The 12,508-nt window shown below is 37.6% G+C and overlaps 1 protein-coding gene across 4 annotated transcripts in view; it reads right to left on the reverse strand.

Moving 5' to 3' along the window:
• SLC34A2 (solute carrier family 34 member 2) overlaps window positions 1–12,170 on the reverse strand; it is a 60,395-nt gene extending 48,225 nt beyond the window's left edge. Inside the window, exon 1 of one of the 4 annotated variants that reach the window (XM_073342355.1) lies at window positions 11,894–12,170. In XM_073342355.1, the coding sequence (XP_073198456.1) occupies window positions 11,894–11,962 (69 nt within the window). In that variant the 5' untranslated portion in view covers window positions 11,963–12,170. The other 3 variants (XM_073342358.1, XM_073342359.1, XM_073342360.1) reach the window with 3 other exon arrangements.
• Window positions 12,171–12,508: the final 338 nt, after the last annotated feature.

The raw sequence follows: 12,508 nt of genomic DNA on the forward strand, positions 1-12,508 counted from the left end.
GGGGCCAGATTGTCAGACAGCGTAAATCGGTGTAGCTCCATTAACTTTATTGAAGCGATACCCATTTATATTAGCTGTGGATCTGGTCCAAGAGTCTGTCACTTTGCTGCCCCATTCCCATAAGCGTGATAGAACAGGTAATAATTTAAATACATGCAAACAATGACTCAAACTCGCTAGGAACAAGTTTCTTCTTTGCTTTAGCAAAGGACTATTGGCATGAATAAAGGGATCAGAATCTAGCCACAATGTAAAACCTCTAAACATCTCTTCATAGATGTGAATGGATGCTAAATAATGATATATTTTTTCAATTATATTGAGCCCTTGGGCCTCTGGTTGCCTCACAAAATAGAATCTAAAGCATGTCAAAACTAAAACATAGATAACATGAAATAATAAATAAAATGAATGTCTAAGCCAGTGCAGAAATAAAGCAAATCCCCAGTAATAACCCATCAACTCACAAACAAACAGAGATGCTGCTCTCTAACGGCAATAACCACACCAACTATCGTATAAAAGACTTCAATGAACTACCTGGCAGAAAGATACTTAAATAAAACAAGTTACAATTCTTAAAAATGGCAACAAAAAAAAATCTTAATAATAAACAATGAAAATAAAACAGGCACCTACCAGTACTTAACCTGAAGCACATAGTAAAGAATCTCAAGAAAGGAAAAAGTAATGATATTAAAAGGCTTACTGATCTAATAGAAGAGCCGCTAATAAAAGTTCTTCTGATATCCGTGGACTTCTGTTTCCTGTCACATTAGTTCAGCTAACTATATTAGACTAATGTATTCCTTTTACCTCAGTATATTAAACTGAATTAGCATAAGACAATGTATCCTTGACAAATCGCCTGATACTGCAACAGTGCTGCACATAGACATTACCCTATTATTTATACTAACGAAGTGAAATGCAAAGGGATATCTTTAAATAATGCTTTATTTATTACATTCTAGACTTTTTTCCCCACTATTGGATACTACTCTTCACTGTGCTGTATTTTAAAATCTCACCAAATAAAAGGTTCAGACAATACTTTCCACAGGCTATAGATAGCTGAGTTAATTCTTACTCTTTACCACTATTAAAATAACTTTTAGTTCCTTTTTAGGATTTGACAATAAAAAATATAGTGTCTTTCTAAAAATATTTATTGTGCCACAATGTATACATTTCCCCACAATGTGTACATTTCTATCCTCTGTTTTAAAATATTGTGAGTACAAATTAAAGGACAAAAGCTGAAAAAATTAAGAACTGAATTATACTGCATTGTACAATTCCACTTCCCTTTATGAGCTCTAGTTGCTGCTATCTCATGTGAGCTGCAAAAGAATTCTGTGGTGATTCTGACTTGCAAACTAAGGTAAAGTTTTTTAAAAAGGAGAGTTTGTCTGAGTGGCTTTTACTTACCACTTCTTCCTTCCCAGACAATAGAGTGAAGGGATCAACCAGGTATCCACTGAAACCTACAATATATATAGACGCAGGTATTGAGCAAAGTCTACTGTCATCACCACACACTCACATTCCTACCTTACACTCTGGAGGCACTGCCTACCTGCAATTTAATGATCTCAAATCAGCTCTTTCCAGTAGGGCAGTAACCAACAGTACTAAACTTCAAATTGTTTCAGGCTCATCATATTCTAGGAAAAAGAAAAGGAGTACTAGTGGCACCTTAGAGACTAACCAATTTATTTGAGCATAAGCTTTTGTGAGCTACAGCTCACTTCATGCATCCGATGAAGTGAGCTGCAGCTCACGAAAGCTTATGCTCAAATAAATTGGTTAGTCTCCAAGGTGCCACTAGTACTCCTTTTCTTTTTGTGAATACAGACTAACACGGCTGCTACTCTGAAACCTGTCATATTCTAGGAAATGTCTCATCACCATTAAAACAGAGTTGCTCATATGTTCCTGTGAATGCTGTAAAGTGGTTTGTTCCACTCTGACAAATTGCTGGGCACCTTATCATTCAGTAATCTCTCCAATAAGAATTTTCCAAAACTATTTTGTGGTTTCAAAAGTCTAACAAAAGGGTTCTGATTGGGATATGGTACTATTATTTGTCTATTCATCCACCTATTAATCTATCTGTCTGTTTCATCTGCCTATTGATCTGTCTAAGAAGAGAAGTGAAGGAGAATCAGATTAAAAAAAAAAAATACAGTCTCATTGGGAAACCTGTAAGAATCCCTTTCAGAACAAAGGAGTCATTTTCATTCTTATCAGTGCTCAAGTGTTTCCAATTAAAGAGAAATTAGCATTTTGGCCATTGCTGGTGTGGTTCTCATTCTGACAGAGATTTAAAGATGTTAGACTGTTCCTGGTAATTGTATCCCGAAGTCTAGAAAGTAGGACAGATACGAAGATGCTTAGTACGATATAAAAGATTCATGAACTATACAAACAAATGACTAAAGTTAGACCAAGAGCTACTATACAGGACTGGGTTTGTAGGGAATCTGGGTACTGACCAAGCAACATCAAACATTGTAATTATTTTTTGCTTTACAGACCTACGCACTCTTAAAGAGCACCTTCACTTGGAAAAGTGACTACGTGAAGCAGTGTCTTACCCAAGAGATCTGCTTCCTTTGTGTATGCAGGTCATATCTACTGACAAAAATAGTTTGGTGACAAAACAAGTTATTGTTGCTTTTCACTCTTGTTAGCCTGCAGAGACAATACAGCTGACAAGGTGTGAGCGGGATCTTATTCTTCTTATACATTATCAGTTATTTACTAGAATTATTTACTAAATTCTAAGTTGTTAAATTCATGCCATGCTATGGAGGCACTGGGGTGGCACAGGAGTGAGTAGGACATAATTTGAAGACAAGGGACCTGTATAGGTGTAACCAAAAGTCTAATAACCTTTATTACTGATGATGATGCACTAGGAGCAAAGTATCCAGCTTTAATCTCAGATCCCAGATGGCGCTTGCAAAGTTGACTATTAAAAATACCTTTTCATTTGTAAAAAGAAAAGGAGTACTTGTGGCACCTTAAAGACTAACCAATTTATTTGAGCATGAGCTTTCGTGAGCTACAGCTCACTTCATCAGATCCGATGAAGTGAGCTGTAGCTCACGAAAGCTCATGCTCAAATAAATTGGTTAGTCTCTAAGGTGCCACAAGTACTCCTTTTCTTTTTGCGAATACAGACTAACACGGCTGTTACTCTGAAACATGTCACTTTTTATTTGTGAAAGCTGAAAACACTTGAAGTGGAAATAAATAAATGACAAAACCACACCTGGAAATCCATAATGCCATTTTTATAGTCACTTTTCCTACTAGAACTGCACTTTAATTTTACATACAAAATAATTTTAATTGATTCCCCCACTTGTAGAAAAATACATATTAGAACAACTTAAAATAGGAAGACCCATGTGTTCTGTGAACTATGCATATATCCTCCTTTGGTTTTCTAGGTGTAAAACACCGGCTCTGATATTGGGAAAGTTATTAGATATTCAAGATTCAAACACATGGCCAGTTTTCAACCAGGTAGTTGCCTACCTTTTTAACAGTTGGTTTTTACTCAAGATACTTTGTTCTGGCTGTCAAACACAGAATGATTCTTTTAATAGAGTATACCAACCTTTTTAGATTTTAGGAGGGTGACCCCTCCTGGACCAGTATTTTGCTGTTCCAGAAACAATACCTTAAGCCTTTGAGCCAGGGGTTGGACTAGATGACCTCCTGACATCTCTCTCACCCCTAGTCATCTATGATTCTATCACCCTATTTGAGAGGAGTGGGGAAAAACATCTCGGGCAAGGAAAGAGTTAACTAACAAATTCACTCCATGGATGTGGTTTTCTGTTTTGTTTGACCTGCCACAAGGTCCTGTTAGTTATTCTGCAGAAAGTGGTTACTCACAATTCAAGGTACTTGAAACAAACACCATTTGAAGTCCTTTCGTGTTTGTGTAGAAACCCCACCTCAAACAATGGCTCATTTACAGGCTGCCAGTAAGTTATGTGAGTTATGAACTCTGTCAAGACACTGTTATTGTCATCAGGAGCCTATAAAACAGTCGAGAAATATGTCTCACATGCATACATACCACAGAATGCTACAAGCTCTCTTACAACATCCCCAAACAAACTGGCGATACACAGGATTGCAGTGAGAGCAAGAAAAGTATAAATCCATCTGTTCCCAAGGGACAATATTCATTCCTGAGCATGGGCACATATGTTCCAGTAGAAAAATGTGGATCATATACAGTTAAAATAAAATTTTTTAAATCAATCTAAAAGTTGACTAACATAAATCCTAACAAAGACTCCACAGCAGCACAGGGCTTGTTTTTGTCATTAGTAACATTACAGGATCACACTGGTCATATTACTAGATATAGTCCCCATAGAATTATTATGCATCTTCAAGATATCCCTCTCACACCAGGAAGAAAATCACCTCTTATACAATATACCATTTAGTTTAATCTTTTAATGTTCCACAGATCAGAATAATATACTGCCATGCATTTATTACATAAATGAGGTAAGGCTGATGTCACTTTCTTTCACAGATAGCTATGTGGCTACTGTTGAGCATATTGTAAGATTCAGAGTTCCTGGACACAGTGTCCACTGAAACTTGTTCTGCCAAATTCTGGCCACTGATCTGTGTTTGGAAAGTGCATATATTTGGCCTAAAATGTCTTCCTTTCCTCCTCTTTCCCCTAGCCACCCACACTCCCAATCTTAAACAAAACAGTTGGCTATACGAAAAAAGAGCCCCATGCTGATTGCATTTTGGATAATGATATAAAAATTATTTGGTGCAGAGCCAGCCACTGTCAGCCTTGAAACAACCTGAAATAGTGCTCTTTCTTGACATCCATGGTGCAGTTTTCAGGGTAGAATTTAACCCCAAATTATCTGTTTCATTTAAATACAGACTACTTTTTGGATGATATTTAAACAATTTTTTTGTTCAAAAAGGAAAGCACAGTAAATTAAAGTTGATATGTATGAAATTCTGCATTCACATACGCTTCAGTATGAACTGGGAAATAATATTTAGACCAAATTCTGTCCTTGGTAGTATACCTGAGGTTTCCACTTCAGTACATATATGCCTCTGAGACCATTCTTACAGGGCAATATTCTACTTTTAGTTTCCCACATGACTTTACTGTCAGCTGGGTTAGATTGAAAAAATATACTGAGAGTAGTATTTGGCCCAGTATGTTTCTATTGTATTCAGAAAATAATAAGGGAGACTTCCTGAGGCTAATTTAAGACTATATAAATTATGTAAAGGCAACATAACCTAGTGGACAAAGTATCTGCATCATATTACACAGAGTAGTGTGTTACTAGGATTACCAACAGTCCCTTATTACAAGCGACATCCCTTATTGTTTCATCTCTGTACAACAAGATCAAGAGTTGCTGAGTGCTGCAAAAAAGCAGCAAGAAATACCCCTGGCAAATGTAAGTAAGTACAGCTTATTAATTATTATTAATGATTATTATAATAATATTTGGTAGAATGGGTAGGCTGGGGTGCTAAGAAAACGGTATCTTATTTTTGAAATACAATATTGGCAATCCTATGTGTTATGCAAAATGTAATTGCATTGTAGTTTAATGTTTTTAATCACATAAATGGTATCCAAAAATTCTTCAGAGTTATTGTAAATAATACACATATAGTACTCAATAATGTCAGAAAGAGAGAGCATTTGACAGGTATAGTCAAGGAGGAAATGTGAGATATGAAATGAGTGGGAGAGTCAATGAAGTGAAAAACCACAGGAAGGCTTTTCCAGATAATAAGAGGAAAGAAGGCTTTCACACCAAATGGAACAAGATTTTCTGATTGGACAGAAAGGAGGCCAGTGTTAGACAACCAGAGCACTAGGGGGAAATAGAGAGGATCTTTTAGCAACTCCATGATAGCTTTTAATAATGAGAGGACAAATTTGAACAGAATCCTAAAATAAATGGGGAGTTAGAAATAAAGTTGCTTGAGGATGGAGTTGATGTTGCATTTCTTTGTATATATGAGAAAGTGAATAGACGCAGTCTGCATGTGCTGGTCTCTGGAGAGTCAAATGGGCAGAGACATGCAATAGTCCAGGCAAGAGGAAAGGAAAGCATGGATACTAATTTCAGAAATGGAAGGCCTGGGTCAAGGAGGAAGTTAGAAAAGATAAGGTACATTTGATGATGATGTTCTCGCTCTAGAAAAGGCTCACAAAAAGGCTGAAGGTACTGAAATAGTAATGAGGAAGAAGAAAAAAGCATAGCAGGCTGAGAAAATAACCAAAATGGAAGCCACAAAAGAGCTGAACTCCTGGAAAACTTATATCTTACACATTTTTATTAAGATTCCTATCAAAAACAATAATTAGATTATTTCTAACTCTTTTCTGAAGCAAAAACAGTATCCAATGATTCAGAACAATACTCATGAGAAATAAAGCCAATTTAGGAAAAGTTGTAGCCATGTGGATCCCAGGTTGTTAGAGAGACAAAGTGGCTGAGGTAAAATCTTTTATTGGACAACTTCTGTTGGTGAGAGAGACAAGATTTTTATACACAAAGCTCTTCTTCAGATCTAAGAAATGTACTGAGAGTGTCACAGCTAATTACTAGGTGGAACAGATTGTTTAGCATAAGTAGTTAACACATATTTCAAGGTACCCTTCAATGTGGCCAGTTATGACTTCTGCAATAATAGGAGAGGGGAAAATGGGGAGGGGGTGGTTATAGATCACTGTAATAAGCCATAAATCCAAGTCTCTGTTAAGTCCATGATTTTCAGTGTCCAGCAAAGTTATAAATTTAAGGTCCCAGCCCAGGCTCATCTTTTGATGGTTTTAGGTAGGTGTCCTTTGAGGTTGAGGACTGAGAGGTCCGATATGGAGTAAATGTTTTATGAAAAGTGTTTGCCTATGGATGATACAATGTTTCTGTCGTATCAGTTTTCTATGTGAATTCATCTGAGAGCATAGTGATTGTCTCATTTCACTGACAGAGTTGTTATTGGGGCATTTACTGCACCAGATGAGGTATACCACATGTTGTTATAGGCATAGGTAGGACCCAGGGGTCTTGAAAGGTGTGCTCTCAGGGTTATTGATCATCACAGCAATGGAAATATGTGGAGTTTAGGTCATCTGTCCAGAGGATGAAAATATCACCAATGTATCTCAGGTATATCATTGGTTTTGTGGTGCATTTTTTCCTCCTCCTGTCACTGGAGAGGTGTTAACTGGCCACTTTGCCTTGAATGGTCCCTTGAAATGTATGTTAACTACTTATGCTGAACAATCTGTTCCACCTTGTATTTAGTTGTGACACTCTGAGTATATTTCCCAGACCTGAAGAAGAGCTACGTGTAGCTTGAAAGCTTGTCCTTCTCACCAACAGAAATTGGTCCAATAAAAAATATTACCTCATCCAGCTTGTCTCTCTAGTGTAGGAAAAGAACAGTTCTGCCATATGGTATAAAGATGTGATATCTATAAAAACAACTAAATTAGAAAAATGTAAGCCTTTAAAGGTGAGATTTTCAAAAACAGCTAAGTGACTTAGGAACATCCAATCCCAAACTGTCAATTTAAATATGACATAATTAGGGCTACATTAGTTTCATTCCTAATGTTCATAAATCCTTTTACGTGATCTCTAAATGAGGGAGGGGATCAAATGTGTCAAATGCAGTTTTAAATGTGTCTTATTTAATGTAAGCATTTGAAAGGCCAGTGCTTTTCTCTTTTACAAAATTCTTTCATTGGTAATTTAAGAAAAAAACAAAGAAAATACTACACAATGAGTACGATATTTAAATTAATACAATAGCTATTAGAATCAATGAAAGAGTAAAACACTGAGTTCTTTTGCTTTATGCTTTTAGCACTTGTTTTGGTTTTTTTTGTTGGTTTGTTTTTTAATTTTTACACAGGATCAGCCCAGTGCATGACCTCAAGATCCGTTTACACTAGTTTAAAATGGTATCTACAAATGTTGTTTCAGTAATGAGATCATATATGATTCTTGTTATATCATAACTGCACAAATGCATCTATGGGATACCAAATGTTAGTGTATTTTTTCTGTTTTCAGTGTAAAGTTATTTTCTCCATCAAAGCTGTGTTTGACAATTCTCTCTACCATGCTGAATAAACTCGAGGTGTATTTGATTTTCATTCTGAGTATTAAATATTTTGCAACTAATAGACATGTCAGTACCCATTTCTTGATGTTCACTGGAACATATAAATTCATTTACTAATTCTAGAATACAGACATTTGGATAGATAAAATCGTAGGGTTAGAAGGGACTGCTAGAGTCATCTAGTCTAACCCCCTGTCAAGATGCAGGATTTGTTGTGTCTAAACCATCCAAGACAGATGGCTATCCAGCCCCCTTTTGAAAACCACCAGTGAAGGAGCTTCCACAAGCCTCATGAGGCAGTCTGTTCCATTGTCCTACTGTTCTTACAGTTAGGAAGTTTTTCCTGAGATTTAATCTAAATCTGCTATGCTACAGTTTGAACCCATTGCCTCTTGTTTTGCCCTCTGTAGCAAAAGAGAACTACTTTTCTCCATCTTTTTAATGGCAGCCTTTCAAGTATCTGAAGACTGCTATGTCACACCTTAATCTCCTCTTTTCCAAACTAACCATCCCCAGTTCCTTCAGCCTTTGCTCATATGGCTTTTATTCCATCCCTTTGATCACTTTGTCACTCACCTCTGGATCTTTTCCAGTTTCTCTATGATATGTGGAAAGAATTTTGTATAAATTCTGTAGTGTGGCTGGGTATCTTCCTACCCTCTAGGAAAGGAAGTGGGGTGTATGTACAGCGTACGTTTAAAACACCAAATCCACTTGCATAAAATAGCTTCATTTTTCACAGCAGCAATGTCAGCAGAAGATTAAAATAACTGGTCTGGCTATATGTTTTAAATAATTTTTAATCATGGCTGCTTTAATTTTTTTATATTTTAGCTGAAATGCTTAAGCAGGCTATTTAAGAACTACCAACCAAACTTCTTATATAAAAACTATAAAAGATTACTGCTTTCCATGCCATTCTTTGTGGAGAGGGGTATTTTTAAAGATTAAAATAACCCAACATATTTCCTCTCTTCTTCATCATTCCTCACTCTCTTTCTGCCTCCTTTCCTTTTCATCTCTTCTCCTGGAATTCCAAAAATCTAGGAAAAAAGCAATATTTTATCATTGTTGACATGGAGGACTATAAATTGGACAAAAACTAGCTGTCCTTTTTCTCTCTTTTCCCCAAAGCACCGGGCATGTTGCGGTAACCATGGACAGAGGTCCTGAATTGAGTTCCTAAAGGACAGGGAAATTGCTAGCACATCACAGCCACTGGGGATGATGGAAAAACAAAAATCCACCTGAAGCGCAGGGCTTTGAAAGCACAAACGTGTGTTCACTGTAATTTATTAAGAAATCATTTAAAATATCTTTACATTTATGGTTTTGAGTCTTACACAATTCACTGAAATGCCTGGCTTCATTGTCATAAAATCCTCACATTTACTATACTTAAATCCTCACATAAAGTGTGATAAAATGCACATATGAAGCATGATAAAATCCTTGGTAACGTGGTAATGGTAACACCCATTGTTTCATGTTCTCTGTGTATATAAATCTCCCCACTGTATTTTCCACTGAATGCATCCGATAAAGTGAGCTGTAGCTCACGAAAGCTTATGCTCAAATAAATTTGTTAGTCTCTAAGGTGCCACAAGTCCTCTTTTTCTTTTTGCAGATACAGGCTAACACAGCTGCTACTCTGCACATACACGTGAAGCTGTGCAATAATCATGATTAAAGCCTTATACAAAAGCAATACATTGTTCACATGCAGCCCCAACACTCAGGTTAGTAGCAAAATGCATTGCTAACTGTGCCCCTGAGTAGTTACAGCAGTCTATAGAGGTCGCCTCTCTGGCAATTCAAAACATTCAGCAAATCTGTCCACTTCCTCCTCCCATCCAGCCGCAAGGCTTTCTCCCTTGCTCTCACAAAAGGTTGTGCAAAACACAGCAAGCAGGTATCATAAAGAGGCAAATATCTCATCAGCCCCCAACCGCAACAACAGGCTCCTTCATCTACATCTTAATCTCCCTAATGCACATTCCAATGTCATTCTACAAACACTCAGGATATAGTTAAACAGCTCTTTTTTCTCATCTAAGTAAAAAGCTCTGCTTCCCTGGGGGAAACAGAGAGTAAGCAGCATCTTCCAGATGACTGGAAGAATGGCAACAATATCAATTTTCAGAGTAGCAGCCGTGTTAGCCTGTATCTGCAAAAAGAAAAAGAGGACTTGTGGCACCTTAGAGACTAACAAATTTATTTGAGCATAAGCTTTCGTGAGCTACAGCTCATTTCATCGGATGCATTCAGTGGAAAATACAGTGGGGAGATTTATATACACAGAGAACATGAAACAATGGGTGTTACCATACACACTGTAACCAGAGTGATCAGGGAAGGTGAGCTATTACCAGCAGGAGAGTGGGGGGAGGGGGCAGAAAAAACCTTTTGTACTGATAATCAAGGTGGGCCATTTCCCGCAGTTGACAAGAAAGTGTGAGGAACAGTAGCGGGGGCGGGGGAGGGGGGAGGGAGGGAGGAGGGGAGAATAAACATGGGGAAATAGTTTTACTTTGTGTAACGACACATCCACTCCCAGTCTTTATTCAAGCCTAAATTAATTGTATCCAGTTTCCAAATTAATTCCAATTCAGCAGTCTCTCGTTGGAGTCTGGTTTTGAAGTATTTTTGTTGAAGAATTGCCACTTTTAGGTCTGTAATCAAGTGACCAAAGAGATTGAAGTGTTCTCCGACTGGTTTTTGAATGTTATAATTCTTGATGTCTGATTTGTGTCCATTTATTCTTTTACGTAGAGACTGTCCAGTTTGACCAATGTACATGATGGCATATATCACATTGGTAGATGTACAGGTGAACAAGCCTCTGATAGTGTGGCTGATGTGATTAGGCCCTATGATGGTTTTTTCCCTGCCGCTCTCCTGCTGGTAATAGCTCACCTTACCTGATCACTCTCCTGTATTTTCCACTGAATGCATCCGATGAAGTGAGCTGTAGCGTACAAAAGCTTATGCTCAAATAAATTTGTTAGTCTCTAAGATGCAACAATATCAATGTCTGCAATGACCATCAGAGTAAATGTTTCTATTGTCACTGGAGAAAACAGTTCAAATTTTCTAAAGATCCTGGATCATGGGCCTTTCCACTGTGATCAAGCAAACCTTGCAGCACTATGGTGAAATGGCCTTTCTGTTCATGTACTCTGAGACCCTGTATGGGAGGGCAAAGAATAGGTATGTGTCCCATCACTGGCCTCAATACTACTGGGGAACCCCAACCATGGAAACCAATTAATAACCTCCTGTATTTTGCCCAGCCATATGACCTGGGATGGCAGCACCTCCTTGATAGCTGCACACATAAAAACCAAACGGATGATGGGATGAAAGGAGAGGAATCATAGGAATTATTTAATTTGATCCCAACCCCCTGAATTTCAGTAGTTCTCACATTGCACAGTGCAAAAAATCCCTGAATGCACGCAGTACAGCAGTGGAGTAATGCACCAGGGGATGTCTACTGAGAAGCTGAATGCTTATTACAAAACTTTGCAGTGCTATCTGGCCGCAACAATATAACCTAAAAGTACGGTAACTGGAAAATAACAATACGGTGACTAACAAAGCACCTTAAAGACTAACAGATTTATTTGGGCATAAGCTTTCAGGGGTTAAAAACCCACTTCTTCAGATGTTAGGATCTTGCAACTTATGATAGTTTTCATAAAGTTTATGAATCTCTTACCAAAATGAAAATGCATCTGTGATGGTGGTTTTTGGTGCAATCCAGACTGATAAGAGGTTGTGTCACCATATGCCCTGCAATCCTGGGTGCGTTGCAATGCTCCGCTGTTGGAGCTCCCAGCCTCGGATCTCACTTCAGAAGTGGGGTTTTTACCCATGAAAGCTTATGCCCAAATAAATCTCTTAGTCTTTAAGGTGCCAGCGGACTCCTTGTTGTTTTTGTGGATACAGACTAACACAGCTACCCCTCTGAATATGGTGAATACAAACCACTCACTCAACAGTTGTTGTGGATCGCTTAATGTGGATACACAAAACCTGCAACAAGTTTCAAGTGCAGACATGCCCTATAGGGTTCTGATTGCCTAGTTGGCAGGGAAACCGACATTCCAATTGTTTATTCAATTGAATCTAGAGGAAAGAGATGAATTACTTTGAACACCACATCCAGTTAATATTACAACCATTTAACCAGAGCAGACAGGTCCATATTCTGAAATTTAATGTGGTTGTGCAAAACCAAAATATCCTTCTCCTTACCTTAAAAACAAAAAATAGACCACTTTGACTTATTCCATGTGGTGGTGTTTTTTTCCAGCACGATATTTATGTGAGC

Source organism: Lepidochelys kempii, chromosome 4, assembly GCF_965140265.1.
Source record: "Lepidochelys kempii isolate rLepKem1 chromosome 4, rLepKem1.hap2, whole genome shotgun sequence".
Classification (NCBI taxonomy): Eukaryota; Metazoa; Chordata; order Testudines; family Cheloniidae; genus Lepidochelys; species Lepidochelys kempii.